Genomic DNA, 27,701 nt, shown 5'->3' with positions numbered 1-27,701 from the left:
TCTTGAAACCAAAATTATAACATAGCCAAATGTCTTCAATAAGTGAATCTAAACCTACAATATTAATCCCAAGAAACCTCACTTACGGACCCATCTTAGGAAATAGGATAGGCCTATAAAAATAACTGCATTTTATCATCACTAAATTAACTGTTTGGACAAATACTTTTCTTTATATACTTATTCTAAAATGTGAAACATATTAAAGATATATATCTCCATTTATAAAAGTTAAATAATACTACAGATGTGATCATAAGTGATTTTTATATTTATTAGCTTATTGTGACATATATTTGAATATTGTTATGTTGGGTTTGGACCGATGGGTCTCCCAGTCTGAAGGGGAATAATACAGTCCGTGATCGGGGGTCCGGGATGGTCAATGACTGGATCCAGGGGGCCGGGTTTTATCGATTTAGTCATGGAATCACTTGGACAACGTAAGTTTTAAAGTTTATTCGAATCAGAGAAATTACAATTAAAAAAAAGAAATTCTATTACAAAAAAAAAATATTAAATGATTAATGGTGTTTTGTTTTCCACCTTTATAATTTTTAAAACAAAGGGGGAAAGACAAAGTTGTTATTTAATCGCGATATAATCATTCATGAAACTGGTAAGAACCAGTTTCAAATGCAATATAAAAATAAGGTATAATATATTAATTTCATAACAAAATAAAAGAAGATGGGAAAACAAAAGAAACAAGGAGAAACAAAAATAAAAGAAATAAGGGGGGGATAGAATTTACAGTTAAGAATTAATTTAACTTTCTAGAGTGAAAACTAAATAATTTAAAAAATAGAAGAAAAACAGTAAGAAAATATAATATGTACCTTGTGGATCAAAATTCGTAACACATGTTAATAAATCTCTGAAATGAACGAAAATTCTATTGATTATGCTGAGAGCATTTATTCAAATATGAATGATTTATATAGAATTGGATTAAAGTTTTATAAAGGTTACATTTTGAGATTTTATAAAAAAAAATTAAAATCATTTATTCATATTATTAGGAAGATATTTATTTTTATCTTTCATTATTTTAATTAAACTTTAGATATATTACTTATAATTTATAGCTTTTTAAATGCTTACATGCTAAAAAAAATTTCTTAATTATCATAAATTTATTATATTTACTTTTTCTAAAATAAGTATTTTTTTTCACATAAATTTTAAAAGTTATATTATCATCTTTCAAATATTTAATAAAATATTGCTATTAAAATTTTTCACATGTATTAAGGCATTTAAAAGAGTGAATTTTTAAGAGGTACAGTTGTATTTAATGCTAAAATAATCTCATCTAATTTTTAATTATATACCTAATAACAATAGTAAAATATCCTTGGAAATTCAAAGGTAATTATTAAATAAATCTAGCAGATTTTCTTGGATATATTATTATTAAGCATTAAAAAATATATGATCAATAGTATTTCTTCTAATAATGAGCTTTATTTTAAATTAAGCCCAGCTCAACCTACTGAACCTTACTTTTTAGAGATATCTGATACTCATGGTCAGTATTGGTATCAGCTGATACCTTAAATGTTAACCAAAACCAATAAATTATTGTTTATTATAATTAAAATTTCAGAAATTAATTATAAATGATAATTAAATAAAATATATTAATATTGATGAAATAAATTCTTTTTTTTTCCACTAAATATTATATAACTAGCTGATAGCCCATCAAGAATGATGGAAAATCAAAATTTTCTCCTTTATTATGATGGATGAATCAGAATTAGTAATTTTAATTTATGTGCACTATCAAAAATCTTTATAAAAATTTTGTTTAAAAGATTAACATATTTTATAATAATAATAATGGAAAATTTCTGAATAACACCTCATAAGATAATTTCTGATTCATTCATCATCAAATAAAGGAGAAAATTCTGATTCCCCATCATTCTTGACGTATCAGCTAGTTATATAATATTTATTGAAAAAAAAGATATAATCTTGAATGTTAGAGTTTGATATGATGATTATCATTGGACCAAATATGCTATAATCATTTTTATTTGACAAATATTCTTTAAAAAAGCACTATTGGCTAAATTTGATTGACGTTTTTTGAGGATTATTATAATTGATTAGTTTTGGTATTGACCAACACTGTGTTAGTATCGATGTTATCAGTTTACAATTGAGGCATCTCTTTTTAGGCTTAGGATTCATGAATAAATAGTATTGTTAAATAGCACAATTTAAGTCGATTTTTAAAAATTTAGCCAAAATAATATTATGTAATCCTGGAGATTATGCTCATATGTTGCAAAAAGGTTTGGACCTCTATTTGCTAATTATTGAGGCTTACATTAGAAATATGAAAATCAGAGTCCAACCTGGCTGGATTGGCCAAAAGGGTTTTAGGTCAGGCCGGGTCTTATTTTAGAAATAATTTGAGTTAGGGCTGGGTTGGGCATAATATTATTTAAAGCCGGCTCGGACTTAAAATTTTAAATATGGTCCTTATATTTTGTCAAGTAAATTAATATATTTAAAATTCCTGCAAGAAACAAGGCACTAATATTTTTTATTTGTAGAATATATTTTTTTAAATTTTATTTTGTAGAAAAAAATGGTAAGGCCATACATTTGAAATATCAAGACAACTTAAAATTAGTGGCCTGCACAAAGCAAGTTCATTATGGTGCTTACAAACCAGAATTTAATAAGGATGTAGGTTATTTCAATATCATCGGAAATGATAGAAGGTATACACTATTTAGATAATGCTAAAAAAGAGAAAGAAAAGTAGGAAATATATTATGATATGGTGTTCAAAAACTAGGAATGATCATATAAATAGGGGGAAATTTTTTTAAACAAATTATTATATTAAATAAGAATTCAGATAAATAATGTGATTGTAACGCCATTATCTGTAGTTTAGCCCTAAACCATTATATTATATTAAATGAGATCTTGTTAGTTTATAAAACTAACCTTTGTCAATCAATTTTAATTTATAAGTCATGGATTATTATTTATATATCCACTTAACAATCAGGGAAGCGTGGAAATGTTTAGGAGATATGTCCAAAATGGACGCCATCTTAACGTTCGTCAAAATTCTGCGAGATAATTGCCCCACGTTCATGCCTTACGCCCTGGCCCATTCGAAAGATGTAGAAAATCGTAATCATATATCGAAGAAGTTTTTTTTTCATTTAAAAATATTATTTTTTATATATCATTTAATTGCATATTCATTCATTCACGTGCAATCCCATAATGGTTTTTTTATAAAATTCTCAAATTAAAAATTAATGATCAAAATCTCGACGATTAAAAATTATTAACACAAAAATAATATAATTATTATCAATATTTTTCCAATTAATCAACAATAATCTGGCTGTTGATAGGCGTTTACAAAATATTTTAACACAAATTATGAATAAATTGATAAAACTACGATATGCCACTCCTTTATGGGCACGTGACTTATTCATAATAAAAAATATATACGATACATGGTACATTTATACTAAATTTATGATTCTAAATATATATATCATAACCTATAATATTGATTACATAATAAGATAAAAATATATAAACTACAAAATAAAAATTGTGAGCACTACCTATGATGTCGCCGATTAAATATTATAAAATTCCTACATAAACTTTGTTGAGGAGAAAAAACATGTGGCAAATAACAAAAAAATATTTGCAATTTCTTAAAATAACATAGAATTTCCCAGAATTCCTCAGTGTCCCGGTTTCCCGACCTCGATGGGATTGTCGCAGCACCTTGTAATTCAGATAGAGCCGTTGACATTACCACATCTAGCATATCCCGTTGATTATATTGAGCCCTCATGGCCGCAATATTCGTCTTGGAGTTTCCCGGAATGGTGAATAAGGCCGACGTTGAAGTGCTCGTACCGGGGCGTAGCGAGTCGTTGGCGATCCCGAGCATCTTCACTGGCTACTCGTTTAGTCACTGAACTGGAGTCTATCATTTATTATTACGATCTCCCAGCGGTAGCCTTCCATCACGCAATTGTAATCCGCACTGCCCTATTAGATAATCTTCGGAATGGCAGTTGAAACAGCGTCGCTTCCATGCACCCTGGGACTGGCTAATATTTTCCTTTCGCTGCTCATTAACAATATTTAAAACTTTCACAATTAAACTTATATTTCTCATGGAGACAAAATCGAGATTGATCGATCTCGGAAAGCATTATTTGCAGGTGAAACAATGGCTTGAATATTGTTAATGAGCATCAAAAGGAAAATATTAGTCAGTCCCAGGGTGCATGGAAGCGACGCGGTTTCAACTGCCATTCCGAAGATTATCTAATTGGGCAGTGCGGATTACAATTGCGAAATGGAAGGCTACCGCTGGGAGATCGTAATAACTAAATGATAGACTCCAGTTAAGTGACTAAACGATTAGCCAGTGAAATGCTCAAGATCGCCAACGACTCGCTACGCCCCGGAACGAGCACTTCAACGTCGGCCTTATTCACCATTTCGGGAATCTCCAAGATGAATATTGCGAGGGCTCAACATAATCAACGGGATATGCTGGATGTGGTAATGTCAACGGCTCTATCTGAATTACAAGGTGCGGTGACAATCTTATCGAGGTCGGGAGACCGGGTCACTGAAGAATTCTGGGAAATTCTATGATATTGTAGGAAATTATAGTGAACATATTTTGAGCAAATATTTTTTTTTATTATTTGCCTCATGTTTTCTTCCCCTCAAATGTCTTAGTTCATGTAGGAATTTTTAATTACTTAATCGGCGTTAGAGAACTGCAAAGTAATTTTTTCGCAACCCGAGCCCGACCCGAGCCCGAATTTAAAATTTTTTTTTGTCCGAGCCCGACCCGAGCCCGAGCACACATTTTTTAATCCAACCCGACCCGACCCGAGCCCGACCCGAATAAAATTTTGCAATTTAAGTTTTAATATTATAATAACCAAAAAAAAATTTATGTGTATTTATTCAGTTCAGCCACCTTAAATAAAAGTTTATTTGACGGCCATAATCTATTCAAGATATATATTAAGTTGCATTTTTAAAATTTGTAAAAAATATTATAAAACGATTAATATACAAGCGAATTTAAAAATTATAACGATTATATAATAAGCATCATTTATGCGAATATAGATATGATGTAAAAGTTAATAAATATATAAAAAATATAATGAACATATTATATTATATATTGACCTCATCAATATCATTATCAAAATTATCACAAAGTGAATAATTATGATATATAAATAAAGAGGCGTCCAGTTTATCTGGCTTTAAACGAGTCCTTCTCTCCTCAAAGGCCCTACCAGTAGCTGAAAACGCCCTTTCACTGCTAGCCGACGAAGCAGGGATAGCCAGGAATTTAAGAGCTAAAATACTTAAATTTGGAAACTCATAATGGTTTGTTTTCCACCATTTTAAAATATTATCGTCATCAACACATAATTTCGGATCTAGATATTTTTTTAGCTCGTCAACTTCGGCGCTAGCATCAGAATACGCATTGTCAGCCTCCCATAGAGAGAAGTCCAAAAACGTATTTACCACCTCTGTAGTTTCTTAAGAAAAAAATATTCAATAATAATATTAAGATATATATTTACATTATTATTTTTTAATAATTTTACATATTTGATGATTAATATTTTTTTTGATATATGATATTTTTTTATAAAATTTATGTAATTATAATTATTCAACATTGATTTAATAAAATTTGAATTTTTTGAATTTTATTTAGTGATAATAAAATAATTAAAGGAAGTACTGAAAAAGAAAATTTTATTTCAGTAATTTTAGAAAAATTTGTCTAACTTTTTTTTGGAAGTAAATATTAATCTAAGATTTTGTATTTATTATCTCCAATATTTTTTAAATATATACTCAAAATTTTAGATCTCAATTTTTAATATGTTTTGAGATATATCTAATCAAAATTTGGGGTAAAATAGACCCCACCTTTGTAGTTAAGGGAGTTTTTTCTACCTTTGTAGTGAAGGGTTAAAACAAATGTTAAAAAAGACAATGTATAGGCTAGTTAAATAATAAATAAAACTTACATAAAATATGTCTTATCTTGTAATTTACGAGAAACACAATTTAGTAATAAAATAGTTTGGTATCCGGTTGTTAGGTTTATAAAATAATAATTAATAATGACTTGACATGTTAATATGATTGACATTTTAATCCTAAAATGTGATAAATATTAAATAATATGATTTTATAATTAATATTATAAATTATACTAACTATTTAAGATATTAATATTATTATATATATTTTCGGGTCGGGTCGGGTTTTCGGGTCGGACAGCTTTTACAACCCGACCCGAGCCCGAACCCGAGAAATTTTTTTTTGATGTCCGAACCCGACCCGAGCCTCGGGCTCGGGTCGGGTCAGGCCGGGTCGGGTCGGGCTACGGACAGCCCGTGCAGTTCTCTAATCGGCGTTACCTTAGGTAGTGCTCATAATTTATTTTTGTTAATTTTTTTTATCTTATCATGTAATCAATATAATAGGTTATGATATATATTTTGAATCATAAATTTAGTATAAATGTATTATGTATCATATATTTTTTTTTGTTTTTTATTATGAATGTCACGTGCCTATAAATGGATGGCAACGCTCTTCCAGCGCACTAGTTGAATGACTTTTAACATGATTAAAATTGTGTTTTAAACGATTCAATGATAAAAACTATGAGAATGATTTATTAATTTTAAACTTACTATCATATTTTATTATAATTTTGTTAAAATATATTATTCTTAAATGAAATAACAAACTAATATAAAAAACAATATGATTTGTTCAATCTATAATTTGAGTTTAAATAATAGATATTTCGATTTTGGCATTATGGATACCTTACATCATGATTATAATAAAATGTATCCTAAATTGCATCTGTATTTATACACTTTTCAGGAACAACTCCACAGATTTTAATCTCTCTTAGACTTTTATAAAACTATCTACCTGTGGGGGGAGGGGAGTGAGGAATTAAAAGTTTACAGTCATATTTTTCTTCCCCATTATGAACCCAATATCATTAATACTAATCTAGACCGACGATTTAATTAGGGCTGCACCTATCCGATATTTGCCGATATTTATTTCAAACGGCACCGATCCTATACCGATCATTGATTTTTAAAGAGATTAATATGAAATCTGTATATAAATTATTTTTTTTTAAAAAAACGCGTTTTAATAGGAATATTCACTTATCCCGCTTAAAAATCAAAAAATAGTTTCAGGCCGTGTCCTAGATTGGTTTAACACTAAGTACAAAAAAGCTAAAGAAAAAATTTAAAAAAAACACAAAAAATCGAGAATAAAATACTAAAAATAACGATGCCACCAAATTCTTAAAACAAACCAAAATGTTCAAAAACTTTTTAGTCTATACTAAAAAAGCAATTATGCATTCAAATTAAGCCTACCTATGGCATGGCCTCAAAGCTTTAAAATTCTTGTCTTTAAATTTGTAAAATGGTCTTTTATTATAAAGATAAGAGCCTCAAGTTTATATGATAATTAGTTTTTCCTTAAGAGAGCTATATATTTATTGTTGTTAAACGGCTATATCTGAGCCCATTTTTAATATCGGTTAACTCAATATTTTATCCACAAAAATGTTACATAGATGGAACAACGGTTTGGACATCTATTAGCGATATTTTTCAAGCTAAAAATTTGAAACAACCCTTTTTATTAAATAACATCACTACCAGATTTGCTGAAGACTGATTCTAATGTAACACTTGTTGCAATAGATGCCAAATGCTTAGGTGCAAGGTTTGAAAAGTTGGAGACCTTTGAACATTAACCCTCCAATTATAAGGAGGATTGGTCGGAGATAAAATATTGATATCTTCCTTAGTCAATCAAAATTCGCATTATTTTTCATTTAATATAAGTTGTTTCGGAATAAAAAACAATAGGATTAAACAAATAGACAAATAAAAATACACACAAAAATTTTTGGGTAACTTTCTTTTACATTATTTTATATTAAAAAAAAATTAAATCATTAAACATTTTTTATGGGTTTTATGAAGATTTATTACGAGAAAGGTAAATTAGTTCAAAATAAATTTTTAAAAATATATTAAAAAATAAAAAATATGCATCAAATTGGTATCGGTTAAATTTTAGAAAATACCTGCCGATCCGATAACGGTATTTAATATCGATATAGCCATAACTGCTACGTCATTGGCTGTAGCAGACGCCATTTTTTAATGCCTTTCTCATTTCTTCTAATTCAAGGAATAAATCGTATGTCGAAGTTAGTATTAATGTCATACCACCCCCCCCCCTCCCACATAAAGGAATTACATTGTGAAGTATTTAAAAAAAACTTATATTTCATATTTGACAATACTTAACTTATTTGAAATGATACTTAATTAATAGTATAACTTTTATATATTTTTTTCTTTTTTAAACTACCTTAGTACGCACCCGCCTAACAATCAACACCCTCCCATTCCGAACGGCGTAATCGCGGATCCCGATCGGAAATTTTTGGAGGAAGAGGACGAGAATTTCCAAAACATCGCGCATGAGTTAGTTAAATGATTTAGATTTTTTTTTCTCCCTTGGTATACCCTCAAAAGTTATTTATCTTTTCGCGACAAAAAATGTTTAAATTTTTTTATTGAGCAAATATGTAATAGTATATATGATAATTATGCACTATTCCCGAATTCAGCGATATCACTGACACGACCAATAATAATTCTAAAAATCAAGGACCGAATAATACTAGCAGTGTTTTGTTCGCGAACGGATTATTGTTTAAAGGGAGAGCCCTCTTCTCCAGAAGAGAACTTTCCATACTTCAAGAATCGTTGGAATATGGCTGGATCACTAATTGCGATATTGAATCCCTTGAACTGAAACTTTTCACCCACACATTTTTACACTTTAGTCGATGCCCTGAACTGCATAGCTCTTACTTTTAAATTATCTTCCCAATCCTGGTCACGGCACTATTATGATAGTTATACACTATATTAAAAAAAACTCTAATCGTTATTGTGAATATACTATAAAAAACTCTACCAGTAGTACAACGCAATTTTATAACTCACTCAATTTACCAACACAACTCTAAAACTAAAATTAATAAATCTTCAACTCCCAATTTTATTGATTAAATATATTTAAAAAAACAAATAAAAGTCATCATAATTATAAAATCTAGTCCCTTTTATACTTTTGGAGATCACGAGTTTTACACGTGATTATAAAATCAGGCGACTATTTATAAATTTGATAAATATTAAACAAAATAATTTTTAAAAATGAATAATAATAATATGACAGTATATAGTGTTGGTTAGGGTGGACATTAGTTTTGTTAAAAGGTTTGATTTGAGCCGATTTTTAAACACGTCTATCCTAATATTTTAGCCAGAAAAATTTGCCTAAACATTAAGGATTCGCTAATAGATGTCAATACTTGTACCATCTGTGACCAAAATTTTCAGGCTTGCATAATATTTTTCTGGATAAAATATTGAGTTTTTAAAAATCGGCGTAAATCAAGCCGTTTAACAACACTAGTTGACATGATTAAATCAAATTGATTTAAATCGACGATATATTTTGCAATAAAAATTATGATTTAAAACAAATTTATTTTTTTTATTTTCAAATAAAAAACAGGCTTATATAAAGTTGATGATTGTTAAATTTTATTCTTTTTAAAATGATTTTATGCTTTTTTATAATCCTGAAGAAATTTTTTTTATTTTTTTTAGGTATAATAAAACTCCTATAAAAATAATTGCAAATATTTTAAAAAAGTGTAATTATTTTGTCTTCTATTTAATTGATCTTAATTTAATATTTTATTGATAAATAAAAATGCTCATTTAAAACAGAGTTTGGGAAAAAATATTTTGAGCATAAATCTTTAATATTTTTGAAAAAGAGAGGTTTTTGATCAAATTTTTCTCTAAAAATTACAAAATTTTTCTTAAAAAGTTTGTTTTAAACAAATCTTTTGTAACTTTCATGCACCAAAATCTTTAAGGGTGAAATAAAAATTTAAATCAATTGGATAAGAGAAATTTTCGATCAAATTTTACCTAAAAATTGCCAAAATCTTAGTTATCAAATCTTATGTAACTTTCTAGCACTAAAATCTCTTTAAAGATGAAATATATATATTTTATTTAAAAATCTTCTTAAAAATAATCAAATATTATTAGCATAAAACTTAATCTCTAGTTAAATGGCCCTATATTTGGGTCGATTTTTAAAACAGCCCGAATAAGATTTTGGGCAAAATAATATTATATACTTCGATATTTGGCAAATAAAGGTTCAAATCTTTATGTCATCTATGAACAAAATCTTTAGGGTTACATAATATTATTTTGGATAAAATTATAATGGCGCCGTTTTTTAAAATGACCCAAATCAAATGGGCTGTTTAACAACATTACTCCAAATTTTATGAATTCTATAAAAAATGACCGAACTATATAGAACATTGTGTTTCTAAAAGGGAACAATTTGTAAATGTATACACTGGGAATGTATTAAAAATATAAATATGCAATAATAATAAATATTTTATAAAACGTGATAGATATAATATTTTTATTATGTTTGATTTAATTTTTTTTAATAGACAAATTGATTTTTCCAAAAACTCTGGTTAATTAATACAAAGTTTATTATTTAAAAACCTAATCTAATATTGTATTAAATGTTTCCTTTAAACCATAATTAAACATTTTCATTTTTTTTTCATCAACATGATCTAAAGAGCTAATTTTTTAAAAAAAAGATTAGTTTCATTTTAAGTTTTCAGTAATTTTAGGTGGTTATTTAAACTTTACTATACACCCAATTTTGGTATAATCATTTATATTTAACCTTTAAATCGTTCTCAAAATTCCCTTTATGCCCTGAAAACTTTGTACAGTATTTACGCCTTATGGAAAATGAATTTTTATGATCTTAGTGATCCTACACATCACTGCATGTACACAAATAAGATGTAATATTTTATATGGAAGAGGTTATAATCGGCTTAAGGGCAACAAAATTATCGCCTACCATATAATATATACCGAGATTTCCTCTAAAATATAAAAAATATATTAGAAGATATAGCACAGTCCCATAATTAAACCAAGATCACCATTATATAAATTTTGTTTATTTTTAATCAACTTCTTTTCTTTACCTCATGCAATTTATATTTTTTGCGATATTTAATTTTTTATTTATTTTATTATTAGCAATTATAATTCATACACTAAGCAAAGTCACATTATTTGTAATATAAATATCAAGGTTTTTAAGTAAAACTCAATATTAAAATAAATATTTAATATAAATTATTGAAATTAAATTATCGAAATTTATATATTTAAAGTTTCATAAAACAAATGCCTAATGGGTGCGAATTTTTATATTTTTTTTATAGTTTTTTTAATGATAAGTTTATTCAAATTTTTGAGAATTATCCGAAAATAAAAATCCTTAGAATTTGTTTCCTGGAATATTGGGTCTTTTATGTTGGGTACCTTCTACCCATTACTCTAAGAATTGAATGATAAGGTCAGTTATCTTAAAGCTTTTTTTTGTACATTCACTGTAATTGTAAAAACAAAGATTTAAACAGGGGGGGGGATGATTTTTTTATATCTTTCACTTGAATTATTTGATCTTAAAAGTTATGTATTAAAGCGGCAGCTACAGTACAAAGATCAATAACAAAAAAAATAGTACAATAATTATTTCTAATATAAAATAAGGTTTCGATAGAAGTCCCCCCCCCCCCCTTTAGCTTTGAATTTAAAAGAATATATACTACTATATTATTTTATCATGATTGATAGCTGTCCGATAGTGATGTCGAAAATCTCAATTTAGTCGGTTTAAAAAAAACGCTAAACCTAGATTTTCTCCAAAAAAAACCTAATTCACGAGGTTTCGCATATAGGATGTTCGACAAGGTTTGGCTCTCTTGAACAAATCTTTTAGCTAAATATTTGAGATTTTTTGACAATTATATGGCCAGGGTTTATTTGTGAACGGTGTGACTATTAATAATTTTAAATGATTCCTAGCCCGGCATTGCTGTCATAAAGGTTGTAGAAGAAATATAATGATTTATTATTTCCCTAATGTCTTTTACTAGTACTTACAGAAATAAGATTTTTTTATAGTCGCATAGTATCATCGTGACCTTCCTCTATACAATTGAATCCATCAGGGTATAAAGATATCCTGTTTTTTGAAATTTTTTAAAATTATATTATTATTATTTTGGAAATGGTCACTAACCACTATATAGCTGTGAAAATAAAATTATAACTAGAAAGACCTGTTATCTTGGACCTTATTTAGCGGCAGCGTCTTTTTAAATTTTTAAAAAATTGTTTTTCCTTTTTGGCGAAACCTTAAACGTTGTCATATAAAGTTCTCCTTAAAAAAAATTGCTGGCCCCATTTTTATATTATTACGACTTGGGTATACTGTTACTTTATTATTATCTAATAAATTTGCCGGTTTCACTTTTGATAATTATATAAGAAACCTACATAAAAAAAATTTTTTAAGATGCCCAGGCCGGGCCTTAATTTTTTTTTAAAAAAAAATCCCCGGCTAGTCGTATTTAAATCTCCAATATTAGCTATAAAAATTAATAATAAATGAAATATACTTTAAAAAAATCCGGGTCGAAATTTTTTAAAAAAATAAATAAATCCAGGTCGAGTCGTGCAAATGGTACCTCTGCAGGTCTCTGAACTAAATTGAATTGGTTTCCACATTTTTTTTATATTTGACTATGATTGTTAATTTTGATAAGATGTCATTCATATGTGTGTTTTGAAAGCCTTTTGATAAAAGTTTAGTTTAGTTGTTATAACTATTTGGACGACTTGATATTCTTTAAAGTCTATCTTAAGTAATTTATTTTAATGCGCACAAATTTAGCATTTCAAACGCGGCTTTGCAGACTCTAATAATGCATCTTAAATAATGTCGTATACAAATTGAAATTGGTCAAAAAAACGCAAACTTGTGTGCTTTTACAATACTTTTTTTAAAGTTGATTTTGCGCGTTGGTCTACGACAGGTTTGCCAGAGCCGTGGTCTGCAAGGGGGGAGTATGGGGGCGCAGCCAACTCATAGAAAAATTATAAATAATAATTTTGACCTGGAAACCCTATCAACGACCCGTTCGTTATAGTGCGCACAAATTGAGCGTTCACGTTTTGCCGTAATTTTTAAATAAAAAAAACGCAACGCGTCCCTTGTTTAAATTGAGGTTGGCTTTTTATTAATATCAGTCGATTCAAAATTTTAAATAAGTTATAAAAAAAGGATTTGTCTTTCGAAATTATATTATCATATGCATTCGTATTCTTTAATTTCTAAATATTCCTTTTTTGGATATAAGTAAGTTATTTATATTTCATTTTATATAAAAAAAGTATTGAAAAGCGAATCTGTTTGCGTTTTTTAAAATGGTTGTTAACGCCAAACGGTAATTTTGCCAATCTGCACGAGGCCATTTGAAAGGCATTATTAACGCTTGCAACGCAGCGTGAACAATGTTTTTTTTACAAGAAGGCCGACAAAACTATGTTATCTAGATAATAATAATAATGAGTGAGAGAGCTTGTTTATTTATATATCAATTATTAAATATTTATATAAAATGAAGGAAAAAATAATTAACTTATCTTTTATAATGGAATATATAGAAATTAATTAAATAAAGGGGCAGACGATAATATAATTGATAAAAAAAACAAATTTTTTTTTTATAACTCACGCTGTATTTATAGTAAACGCTTTATGTTCAAGCTTTGCGTTATTTAACTATCGAAATCACAGTTGATTCCGTTTTAAAAAACGAAAATCGACCCAAATATTTTATATAATATTTTAGAAATATCATATGCCTTTTTATAGAATTCGTAAAAGCACGTATTTTTTTGTCATCGCATCTCAACATATGTTTAATTATACCTATTTTGGCTTGATTTTGTAATAACACTGGGTTAAATAACCCGTTTACTATAAATTACGCCTTAGTTAAAATTTTGAATCGACCATACAAATATAAATGCAGTAGCTCAATTTTAAACCAGGGATGCGTTACTCTTTGTTTTTTAAATAAAAAAAAAGTATTAACCAAACGCAAACGCTCAATTTGTGCGCACTATTAGGGCACATACCACTTACCAAACCAAAAATCGCTTAGATTTATATCGGCTTCCCTTATCGCTTACTAAACAGATTTAGTTACCTTGCCGAATCTGGTACTGGAAGATCCGGGCGGACCGGATTTTATCTCTTACATACGATTAAATTATTTTAATTAACAAGAGCCCAAATCCATAAAATTATGCAAATGTAATTTGCTATCGCTACCGGGAAAATGATAGCCTTGATTTATAGAAATTCTTGTAAAAGTCATATACAGTCCTATCCATCCTTGGTTATAATTGTAATGTATAAGTATCATATCGATGTACCACATTTTTAAAAAAGTTGACCTTCATTTTTATATATTTTTTTTTTGCTTTAAATAATCTAAAATACAAAGTATATTATTATTATATTATATATTATATGCTCATTATTTTTATTAGAAGCTTTGTTATTAAATACTAATTATTATTTTTTCTATCCTTTTTAAAAATTCGCTAGAATACGAAATGAAACGTGACATCGAAAAAACAAATTGAAATTAATATTTTATTTACCGATATTTTTATATCCAAATTGGATCGATAAATAATAATAATAAAAAATGTTGAGAACGTCTGAACTCTAAATTAAAATTTTTGTTTCATGATTTTTTTAGGAGCTAGTTCATGCCATTCTCTTTGGCGTTTCACGGTTTTTACCTCTTTTGGGTGAATATCTCGTAATATTAGTTTTCTTCGACTATCTCGATTTATACGATTTTAAAGAAAGACATTTATAAGTGAAAAAAATAGCGATTCGATTTACTGAATTCTATTTATACGTGGTTCATTATCGTTATCGTTTAAAATGGAGTAATTGGTAGGGAAGCTGTTTCTTTTCTATTGGTGGACATCTTCCTGGCCATAAAATGAGCAACCGGAAGTTGAAGGAAATGCAAAATATGTTAAAGATTTTATTTGATTCTCTCATAGACTTTCTAAGGAAGAGAAAAATCTGCACATGAATCCCGGTGCGAAGCGGGACGAAGAATGATATAATTTTTAAAAAATAATTATCTGGATTAATCAGCTGAAAATTTTTTATAATGAATAATTACTTGTCCTATTTTCCTTTTGATATAACTTACAAAATACGATTAAAAAATTAAAAATATATTTTTTTAAAAAACCCGATTCTTGGCCAAAAATATATTTCTTAAAAAAAATAGAGTCAACCGGGTTTTAAAACCGATTTTATAAAACCGGCCGGCCGGGTTTTAAAATAGATTCTTTTAAAAATTCGGCTTAGCCGGGTTTAATAATTTTTATAAACCAGGCCGGACGGGTTTAAAAATACTCTTTTAAGAAATCCGTGTCAGCCGGGTTTGAAAATGGGTTTATAAAACCGGGCATGCCGGATTCAAAAATAGATTAGACTTCATTTTTTTAGCCGGGATCAGCAGATCTCAGAGTTTTATAAAATGAAACTTAAAAATATTTGCACCAAATCCCTAGTTTATCATTATTTTTTTTAAATGATTTTTTTTATTATTAAAGATATTATCATATCACCATAAATAATGGCCTCTCGTTAAATATTTCTAATTCCCTTAATAGGATAAATTTTTTAAAAAAATAATTAAAATCGCGACGATTTAAATGGTGGAAAATAAAAAATAAATATTATTTCAGGAGGAAGGGGGAAGGGATGAAAAATCGATAAAATTTTCTATTTTATTATATATAAATTATTTATTTATTTAATAAAAAATTAAAATACAAAATGTTAAAAATAAGGGAAACTAACGTGTACATGGTTTTTAATCATTTTATAAATTACTTTTATTTTTTGAAAAATTCAAAAATTTAATATCATTTTTTGATCAAAAAAAAATAAAATAATTAAAAATTAAATAATAAAACAAAATAGAAAAAATTTTTATTTTAATGTAACATATTTATTTTATTAAAAAAATGAAGATGAAATGATATTTATGTCCCTCGATTTCCGAAAGAGATTAATTGATTCTATTAAATTTAAAAAAATGGGATTTTATTTTATTTATCATTCGATGTTCCTATAGCTATAGCCAATCAATTATTACTTTCTAAATTTTTTATTCATCAAATTAATTGACCATCATAATATCATCTCTTTATTTTCAATTCGTTGTCCTTTCGCAAAAAAACAAAAAATAACGGAGGTTAAGTTTTTTTTAAAAAATTGATATTTTCTAGTAATATAATTAGAAGCCCTAAAGATAGGACCTACCGACCCGCTAAAAAAATTTTGCGAATCGGACCGCATATTTATTCGGGCGTGGTTTTGAGCTATTTTTAGTTAAACCAACCTTACCCCCTAATGATATGATTAAATGGATGTTTAATTTTAACTTTTTTAATTTATGAGGGAAGGGGGAGGGGCTGGGAATTATTATAAGTCGGTTATGACACTCAGTGGTTTGTTATGCAATTATAATTACATATAAATAAAATGCTGATTGATTTGATGCCACTCGCTAATACATAACATATTTATTTTTGAGCGATAACCGGTTATTTTCATAAAACCGGCCGGATCTCCGGTATTCCAATATAAATTTTGCCTTCTTTTTTTATTCGCGTTTTATTTTGAGAAATTTGTAACGTCATAACATATCGATTTAGCCCAGACCATAACATGGATTAATAATTCGTTTTTCTTCTTTTTTTTAAAAAAAAAAAAACCATGAGTTAGAGTTTAATATAAAATCTAACGAAAAATTTGGATTTTTAAAAACGGCTAACTCTATTTTAGCCAGAAAGATATTGCCGAACCTTGAGATTTCACTAATAGGTTGTCGAAACCATTGTGCCATCTATGAGTAAAATCTTCAGGCTTGCGTTATATATTTTTCTGGATAAAATATTAGAGTTAGCCGTTTTTTAAAAATCGGCTCAAATCGAGACGTTTAAATTACACCATCCAATATCGACCGTTATTTAGCATCTATTAAAAAATAGCGATACGTATTTTTTTTTTACTAAACTGTAAAATGGTATGGGGTAAGAGCGGGGGAAGTGTTGTTAAAAATCTCTAAATCAAGATTTTAGTCGAACATATGTTAACCAATCCCTTTCTGCAAAAAAAAAGGTTGCAACGTTTCGTTTCTCTTTTGGATAAATATCGAGCGAGACTTAGGCAATAGTTGTTTTGGCTATAATTATGATGTCGCCATTTTTTTTTTAAATATCGAAGTTTTTAACAATACTCGATAAACAGAAGTATATCTTTTGTTTATTTTTATTTTAACGGTTATTTATAATTAAGTTTATGAATATTATTCGCCTAAGTAAAAAGGATTGGGAGGCCTATTTCAATCAACACATCTTCCCTCAGTTGCTGGAATACGCTTCGCGCCAGTTCCCCAGCGATACCTTTCAAAGAGACGCCCTGGTTCAACATTTGCAGGTCCAATATATGTCTAAGTTCGGTCAACCTTACAACGCGAATATCGGTCATCATCAACCTAGCAACACTCTTAATTTCAACACGAACCATATCAATAATTACGAAATGTCCTCTTCTCAACCCCAACAAGGAATGGCTGATGAGTTTAAGAATAATATTCCCGAAATGTACCAACCCAATCTGCTCTCGTCATCATTCGTCGACACAAAAGAAGGAACCTCCGCGAGGAACGAATATTGGGAAAAAGATACCCTAAAAAATGACAATTATTTCAACCCTTCCTCCAATCCAGAATACTATAAGAGTAAAAGCTATGCTGGCCAAGGGGATTCATCTAAATCATTCTTCGAATCGAATATTGGGAACGGGGTTCAAGACACGTCGTATTTAAATCATATGGACGGCAACTCATCGGACACGGTCATAGAGGAAGGGGATATCGTGGAAACTATTGAGGACATTGAGACATATGAAGGTTTTTCTATTCGACGTTATTGGGGAAGGGGGGGGGCGTTGAATATAGGATCGTTAAAAAAGATCAATTTATAACATTTTAAGATGTTGGTTTAAGAAAAAAAGAAAATGGCGAGTAAGTAACCGTTAAAGTTCCATAAACAAAAGTTGTTATTTAAAAAAAATAATGTTTGTTAAATGATTAATTCATCAGCGGCCGGGGAAGATATTATGCCGGCCTCCATGTGGGTCAGGAAGGACTTGAAGCAGTTCAAGCAAGACGTCCGGCAACACCACAAGGAATGCATGATCAAAGTTGGTCATGGCGAGACTGTGACGGTATTTTTAAATATTATTTTTTTTACAAAATAAAAATGAGTTCCTTATTTCTTCGATGAATTTTAAATCTAATCATTCCGTTACTTTTTTATATTTGTGAGAGGTAAGGAAAGTAGAAAGGAATAATTTTCACATATTTTAGCAATATATTTTTTTAAATAAAAAAAATTTAAAAGGTGAGAGTTCCGACCCACGAAAATGGTAACAGTCTTTTTTGGGAGTTCGCCACCGATGGCTACGATATAGGTTTTTAAAAAAATATATGCTGTACTGTATATATAGTAAAGGAATGAATAAATATAGATAAAAGCCCCTCAAACTGAAAACAAAGGAATTTTCGGTCAAATTTTGCCAATAAATTTCAAATCTTTTATAAGTAGTAAATCTTTCATTATTGGAATCCTAAATTTTTAAAATATTGTTGATTTGAAGTTGAAAAAATTTTCGCTCAAAATTTTTGGGCGATAAAAAAAAATAAAATCTTTAGATGCTCATTAAAAAAATTTTATGTAACCCTCTTTCTTTCTTTCTTTCTTTCTTTCTTTCTTTCTTTCTTTCTTTCTTTCTTTCTTTCTTTCTTTCTTTCTTTCTTTCTTTCTTTCTTTCTTTCTTTCTTTCTTTAAACTAAGAAAATTTCCCCGTTCCTCCCATTTATTTTAAAAGTTACAGCTGCATTAGAATCGATAAAAGCAACCACCACTGACAATTATAGAAACGAAAAAAATAAAAATTTTAAAACTCATCAAATAATTTTATTTAAAAGAACTAAAAAAAATATTATTTTAGGAATTCGAAATATTAATTAACAGTCATATATAACTTGTCTTATTAGGCATTTTAATTGATTGACAGGATGACATCATTCTGACTATCATAATTATCGGAGTAATTAAAATGAATGATAAATAAAACGGGTTATCTTGAATGTAAAAAAAAATGATTTGCGTAGTTTTGGAATAATGAGATAAAATGGCGATGAACTTGTTACGAAAACAAAATTAGTTGTCAATATAAAAATTAATTATATTCACATGACTGACTACCTTTTAGGGGAAATATAATTCTAACTGGTTACGTTCGTTTGTTTTAAATGTAACTTGTAACTTTTTCTTACTTTAATTTCAACATATTAGTAAAACCAGTTACTTTTTAATAACGCAGCTTGTAACTGCAACTAAAGTTAACGTTAACGACACTACAAATTTTCATTAAAAAAATAATAATTAAGGTTTTGGCGTGTTTTTTGAATGGTGCAAGCCTTATACAAACAAGATAAGCGTTTACATCTCCGAATCGAGTAGTGAAGAGGAGGAAGGGGACGAGATAGAAGAGGAAAATCAAGAAGAATTGGCCGAGATTATTCATGGATCCTCCAAGGAACCCAATGCCAGAGGTATATATAATCGTACTAGACCCTCCTCCTCTTTAGCATGATTATGACCCCCTCCCCCCATCCCCGATGACAACAATATAAGATTATTCATTATAAAATGTATGCTGATAATACATGTTGACTTAGAAGGTACCCTGATGAGATTTTAATGACCGATCCATTCTCGTCTTAGAGGATGAGGGGAAATATAGTTAAGGAGATGATTGATTAGTTGCTCTTGTTTAAAAAAAGAGCCGCGTAAATCTAGTGTTTTACGCCCTAAAACTATCAGCCTCGGAATTTAAAAAAAAATAGCAATCAACTTTAAAGAAAGTTAGAAATAAATCAATCATTTGGCGGGTATTTTATTCTGCGCCGAGTATGGATTGAGTCGAATTCGCTTATTTCTAGCCAATACCCGACTATAAGGACTTTCCGGGTGAATTTATACAAAAACTGTCAACTGTCTTTGCCGCTTCATATTATATTAAGCCCTTGAACTACCGACAGCTGGGGAGAATTATATTTATTTTATTGTCGAATCTTTCGTACACTTTTCTAAGGAATTCTATTATGGTTGGGTATTGGCTAAAAATTGGCTAATTCGATTCAATCAACTAGGGGTGTACCGATACCACTTTTTAGAGGCCGATCCGATCCGATATTCCAGATATTAAATTGATATAAGCCAATAACCGATCCGATATCATATTGTAAAAATACCGGTTTTAATTTTTAATATACATTTTATTAGTACAATATCTATAATTTTACTATACCATAACATATGTCATTTAAATATATTATAATGATCAGTTATAGTTTATATTCAATTCAATTGCTATTATTTATATAATAAGTAATAACATTAATCTATTTACATAATTAGTAATAAATATATTATGAAATTTGAAATTAATATTTAAAATTAATATATCAAAGATTTCTTTTTAGAAATACCAAAATTTCCAATTTATCATCGGTCTGCGGTGATGGGGACTGTTAATATAATATCACTAGCATCACTAAAAATAGACTCTGAAGAGATTAATGAACACTTTTTTAAACAGAATGCGAAAAAAAAAACTATATTGCAGAATGTTTATTAACTAATTATTACTATTAAAAAAATTAAACATAAAAATATATTTCGATTTTATTTATAACAATAAATGGTTTTTTAGATATAACCTTTTTTAAATTTTGTTAAAAGCGCTATTTTATCGGATCGGATCGGAAAATTTTATAATATTTGCCGATAACCGATATTTTAAAAAGGGCGGAATATCGGCCTGATCCGATATAAAATATTGGTACATCCCGACAATCAACCAATCATTAAAGAGAAAGTTAATTAATTTTTTTCCTTCTTAAAATTTGGGCTATCTTCTCAAAAAAAATCGAGGTTAATGGGGGCGATAGTTTCGATTCAAAATTAGGTTTTGACCAGGTAAAAATCTTCTAAAATTAAAAATATCACAATTACTCGTCTTTAAATTTTTATAACCAGACCACAATACCTTTGGAGGTGGTTTATTGTTAACTTAAATATAAACTTGACATTAGTCTCAATTTCGCATTTTGTAGGTATTGTTTGACGATATCTTTTTATCATGATATTAATCATATATACTACCGTAGAGAACTGCACGGGCTGTCCGTAGCCTGACCCCGGGTTCGGACATCAAAAAAATTTCTCGGGTTCGGGCTCGGGTCGGGTTGTAAAAGCTGTCCGACCCGAAAACCCGACCCGAAAATAAATAATAATATTAATATCTTAAATAGTCAGTATAATTTATAATATTAATTATATAAAATCATATTATTTAATATTTATCACATTTTAGGATTAAAATGTCAATCATATTAAAATGTCATGTCATGTCATTATTAATTATTATTTTATAAACCTAACAACCGATACCAAACTATTTTATCACTAAATTGTGTTTCCCGTGAATTACAAGATAAGACATATTTTATGTACTAAAGATAAGTTTTATTCATTATTTATTATTTATCTAGCCTATACATTGTCTTTTTTAACATTTGTTTTAAAAAATTTCCATATAAAATTTAAGATTGGGATTTGATTCAGGGGAACTTATTTCTAATTTAAATTTCACTACCATAAATGTTAATCATCCTAGAAATTAAAAAATATTATATAAAATTGGTAATGATATTCTAAGTTACATTTATATATAAATATAACCTTTACTTATTTCGTTTTGGTATTATTATTTTTTTATCTATCTACCTTAATAGTTGTAAATTTTCCAGCTAATTTTGGTTGTCAATATTTTAAAATATGGCAGAAAAAAATTATAAATTAATACAAGATTCTCAAAGAAAATAAGATGTATACTCTGATATGTAAAATTTAAAACATGAATATTAAAAAGAATCTGTATCTGTATCTTTTGTCAAGAAAATGTAAAAGATACAAGCTTTTCAGAATTAAGGATCTTAGATACAGATATCAGTATCTTATTAAAAATGTCAAAATATACTGAGTACAAGATATAAAGGGATCATGTATCTTAGATACAAGTATTTGCAGTACTGCCCAACTCTGTTTATTTCAATCTAATTGATTAAAGTCATTTTAAATATTTTTTTTAGATTTTAGACACAGCCATATTAAAAAAATTATCTCAATGGATGCAAAATTAAAAAGAATTGGTGAAAAGATTAAGACAAAAGAGTATGAAGTAAGGGAGAATCTTAATGGAAAATCCTATGTATGGAAGAAATTTTCATTTATATATGATGAAAATAAAGAAAAACTTAATTATGTCATTTGTATTATATGCAAATTTATTTATGTATATAATTCAATAACAACAGGTTAGATATTTATACATAAAATATGATCTTATTAAATTATTTTAGGCGGCTAGCAGTGAAAGAGCGTTTTCAGCTGCTGGTAGGGCCTTTGAAGAGAGAAGGACTCGTTTAAAGCCAGATAAACTGGACGCCTCTTTATTTATATATCATAATTATTCACTTTGTGATAATTTTGATAATGATATTGATGAGGTCAATATAATATAATATGTTCATTATATTTTTTATATATTTATTAACTTTTATATCATATCTATATTCGCATAAATGATGCTTATTGTATTATATAATCGTTATAATTTTTAAATTCGCTTGTACATTAATCGTTTTATAATATTTTTTACAAATTTAATAAAATGCAACTTAATATATATCTTGAATAGATTATGGCCGTCAAATAAACTTTTATTTAAGGTGGCTGAACTGAATAAATACACATAAATTTTTTTTTGGTTATTATAATATTAAAACTTAAATTGCAAAATTTTATTCGGGTCGGGCTCGGGTCGGGTCGGGTTGGATTAAAAAATGTGGGCTCGGGTCGGGCTCGGACAAATAAATTTTTAAATTCGGGCTCGGGTTGCGAAAAAATTACTTTGCAGTTCTCTCCATAAATTATTGCCTACCCTGCATTTTCTTAAAATTTTTCTTAATATAAGACAAAAAACACACAATATGAGGTTTATCAAATTTATTTATAAGTTTACATATTATTGCATAAAATTACAAAAAATAAAAGACATAGCAATTAATTAAGATCAAATTTTGGTCTCATTTATATGACCACCTTTATTCTTAATAATTTCTGCACAACATTTTGGTAATCTTTCGATGAGATTTTTTAAATATTCAAAAGTTATAATTCCATTCTCTCTGTAATACTTCCCAAAGGTGCGAATGAGAGGTTAGAGGGCTTTTTCGCGCTTGTCGATCAAGGTGATCCCATACAAGTTTGATTGGATTGAGATCGGGAGACTGGGATGGCCAAGTCATCAACTCGAGAATACAGTGTTGTTGTAGATTTTGTAAATAATCTTTGCATAGCCTGGATGTAAGCTTTGGGTCATTATCTTGTTGAAATAAAAGTTATTCCCGATCAAACGCTTTCCTGATAAAATCACATGGTCCTCAATGATTTGCCGGTATACCTTCTTGATAAGGATTCCTTTAATTTTGACAATGTCACCGGTTGCCCCAGCACCAAAGCACTCACACACCATAACAGACCCTTCCCCAAATTTGACTATAGGAATTATGCAGTGATCCCTCATTCGCTCTTCAGCTGAGCGGCGGATATTTTGCCTTCTTTTAGAACTGAAGATTTCGAATTTTGACTCATCACTCCATAAGACCTCGTACCAGTTGGCAGATGTCCAAAATTGATGTTTTCGAGCTCAGTCTAATCACTTATTTTTTTTGCTCAAGAGTGGCTTTTTAACCGCTACTTTACCATAGAGTTTAAAGCTCCTAAGACGCCTTTTCACAGTTGTGACACTTATCGGGTTTTCCCGAGTCAGATTAATCTCTGATACGATAAGGCGTCGATGCGTCTGATCCTTGCTATATACCTATCATCGCTTAAAGTCGTTTTGCGGGGTCTTCCAGGCCTCTTTAGATTCGATATTGTATTATTGTTGCGTAATCTTTTAAGTATTCAATCGACTGTACGTCGAGCTAGGGTTAATTCTCTGGCAATTCGGCGATTACTTTTACCACTTATGTGTAAATTAATTATTTTGCATTTAGTTGGAAAAGAAATTTCTTTTCTTTTAATCATTTTGGTCGAATGTTCGTTAAAATTTAAAAAGACTAAAAGTTTCATTAAACAATGATTTAAAACAAAAAAAAATATAGGTTTTTTTTTTAAAATAATTAAAAATGGGTATTAATAAGCAGATTATAATGTGACAAATGACTTTCTTCCAAAAAACAATGGGCAACTTAAACTTGTTGCTGAAAAAAACTAATGACCCTATTTTACCAAATTGGTCATTTTTGACATGTTGTTTTCAAAGGCTAAAATTTCATAAAAAAATTTATAGAAATTCCGAGTTTTTTATTTCTAAATATGTCTAGACATCTTAAATTAATTAATCAATTCGTTTTTACCCAAATAAGTTAAAAATTAAGTTATTAATTTTTTTTATGTAAAAATGCAAGGTGGGCAGTCATTTATGGCCGGTAGTGTATATGATTGAATGCTTTTGACATGATCCATGAATACATAATATTTATGATAGAGATCGGCGGGGACAAAATCCTCTCAAGCTTGGAAAAAGTGATTTTAGTGCTCAGCCAAACATCTTTTGCGAAATCATATATTTTATTTTATTTTCCTTACTTGGTTATATATATATCTCGATAAATAAACTATTTTATTTTTTAAAATAAATTTATGTTAAAAAAACACGAAGGTTCTTCTCTGAAGACGGACCTAGAGACTGGCAACCCAAATCCGTCCTCTCAATCTAGAATTTCGTCATTGCCCTCCGAGACACCTCACACCTCTTTACAACAAACGACATCATCGTCTTTGGAAAACGGGCAGGAAGAAACGCGCCATTCCCACGAAAGCTCCCCGGCTGACATCAGGGAAGGCGCAGGTGACGAAAGGCCTAAAGCCTTTATAGATGAGATAATCCCGCTGGAAAGACGGGACAGTCACCTTCAAATCTACGCTGGCAGCCATCCTTACCCGGGTTCCGGTGTTTACTTGCTAAAATTCGACAATTCTTACTCGCTTTGGCGTTCAAAAGCGCTTTATTACAAGATATATTACACCAAATGATAAAAAATAAATAAATAATATAATACTATATAATTTATATGTCGTATTTGAAGAGTAAAAAAACATATTAAAGTAAATAGAATCACCAATCGCACAGCACATTTATAAAAAAAATTAAAATATTTGATATTCATCCTTTTTTTAGTGTAAATATTTTTTGTCATATCTTAGTTTTGACTTGCGAATTAATTTGGATAAAAAAAAATTAATTGTTAATATAAAATAATACCACCTGTCGTTTGATTTTTTTTGATAGTTTACTTTTCAAAATTATAAGCAAAATACGGAAGTTAAACAAAACAAAATCACAGTATATTATTTTTGGAAAGGTTGGGAGGGTGTTTATAAAAAATGTTTTATATGTTGTATTCATAAGTTAGTATTTTCCCATTCGTGCCAAGGAAATTTGTATTTCACTTTTTGTTTCTTTCCATAAAATCTGAACCCTTTAGCAAAAGTTTCCATTCTCTTTTTTTTGAATAATTTACTCGTAGTCTATCCGATCCATCATTTAATTCGATATAATATGATGCCATTACGATTTTTTTTCTATGTATGGGGGGGGGGGGTGGATAGCTTATATCTTTACTCCCCCTTTTTTTGCGTACTCTTATAATAATACATGCCATTGCTAAATAACCAAAAACACTTTTATTTCTAAATTTTTAAATTTAATTTTTCTATAATCATTAATCTATATCTCACTTTAATTTATTTATTTTTATATTGAAAAAAAAATGACCCCGGTAAAATTATTTATTTTCTTTTTTTAAATAGATAAAAATTAAAGTTCTATCTTAAAATTTGTATATATATTTATATATATTTTTTTGTATTTATTATATATTTTAATAAATGTATTCATATTATTGATAATATTATTTATTTTTTTCATTAGAATCATAATACTCACTTAACTCCACAATGTAACTATTGTTGTTTATTTTATTTTTTTGGAATAATGGCTAAAATGCACATGAACACCATAATTGGACAGTGTAATATTTAAAGCAGAAAAATATCCTTTTATACATTCTTCCCCTTTACACATTCGAATCCTAATAAATCTTAAACTTTATTCCTCAGAGCTCGAGGAACATACGGGTTATTTATATTATTTCTACGAGTCTTACTTTCTGACATTTTCTAAACTTATTATAAAATTCGATTTTGAAATGCTACCTTGCAAATTTTCAAATGATAATTTGTAAGATAAATATTTATTTTATAATCTCCTTTTTTTCCAAATGTATTGTCAAGAAATTTTGCTCCTCTTTTATATCATAAAAAATGAATCCGAGCTCACTTTAAAAATTTAGGAAAAACGACACTAAGAATTTGCACAAATTATGCCAAAGTTTCAAATATAAACGTATTTTTGTATTTGTTCATTATAATTTTATAATATTTTATATATAATAAAATGATTATAGAAATGAAAAAAAAACAACTCACGTTGATAACTAAAAATGAGTAAATATGCGTTTTTTAAAATTTAAATCAAAAAATAAAAACACGTATAAATTTTAAAAAGTTTCAAAAATCTGTGATTATGATTTTTGGTTAATTATTTTTTAAATATTTGTGAAAACAAAAATATTTGTCTCGTGGAATATTCAAAAAAGATGTAATGTTAGACCACATTTAGAGCAAGCGCCATAGCGCCAGAACCCTCTAAATCCTCATAATTTAATGACTCTGAGACCGTCCTGATGACTAAAATATAAAATGATTTAATTAAAAAATGAATATTGTTTATATAAGTTAAAACGCCATTTTTCCCCCATATAAATAATTTACATTCAAATTTTATGAAAACTTTTTTTTTTAAAAAAACAAGCTATTTACAATTATTTATTACAAAAATTCTTATTTGGGAAATTAAAATGGCGTGTTGCTAGCTGATTAGTATTCAAAGACGCGTCATGAATGAATAGTCTTAGTCTAGGTAAATAATATAGTATCATTAGTTGGACAATTAAGTTGCCCACCAAAATTTCAATGAGGCGTAACCCCGCGTAGAGAATGCTAGATATAGTTCTACGTATTTTATATATACGTCAAGGCCTCGTTTATAATGCTTAATATATGGCAATGTTGTTTCACGTCGAATTTTTTGTAAATAAATAATGTTAATTTATAGCGATATTCTATCGTTTTAGCAATGAATTTACGCATCGCTTGAGCGAGATTGCGGTATCTCGCGTTTAGTTTAAACAACGTCTAAATTTA

At 28.4% G+C, this 27,701-nt stretch overlaps 1 protein-coding gene across 1 annotated transcript; it reads left to right on the top strand.

Moving 5' to 3' along the window:
* The first annotated feature begins 866 nt into the window (after positions 1 to 866).
* On the top strand, positions 867 to 26,821 carry LOC135929880 (Golgi resident protein GCP60-like). Its single transcript, XM_065466616.1, has 9 exons — positions 867 to 967; positions 2,600 to 2,741; positions 3,038 to 3,184; positions 8,502 to 8,612; positions 17,550 to 18,142; positions 18,335 to 18,459; positions 18,636 to 18,705; positions 19,688 to 19,852; positions 25,096 to 26,821. Exons 1-9 carry the CDS (start codon positions 883 to 885, stop codon positions 25,467 to 25,469), a joined length of 1,812 nt encoding a protein of 603 aa, XP_065322688.1. The 5' UTR covers positions 867 to 882; the 3' UTR covers positions 25,470 to 26,821.
* Positions 26,822 to 27,701: the final 880 nt, after the last annotated feature.

This window comes from Gordionus sp. m RMFG-2023, chromosome 5, assembly GCF_954871325.1.
Source record: "Gordionus sp. m RMFG-2023 chromosome 5, tfGorSpeb1-WG-v2, whole genome shotgun sequence".
Lineage (NCBI taxonomy): Eukaryota > Metazoa > Nematomorpha > Gordioida > Chordodea > Parachordodidae > Gordionus > Gordionus sp. m RMFG-2023.
The sequence above is the reverse complement of the archived record's forward strand: the minus strand, read 5'-3'. Positions and strand labels throughout refer to the sequence as shown.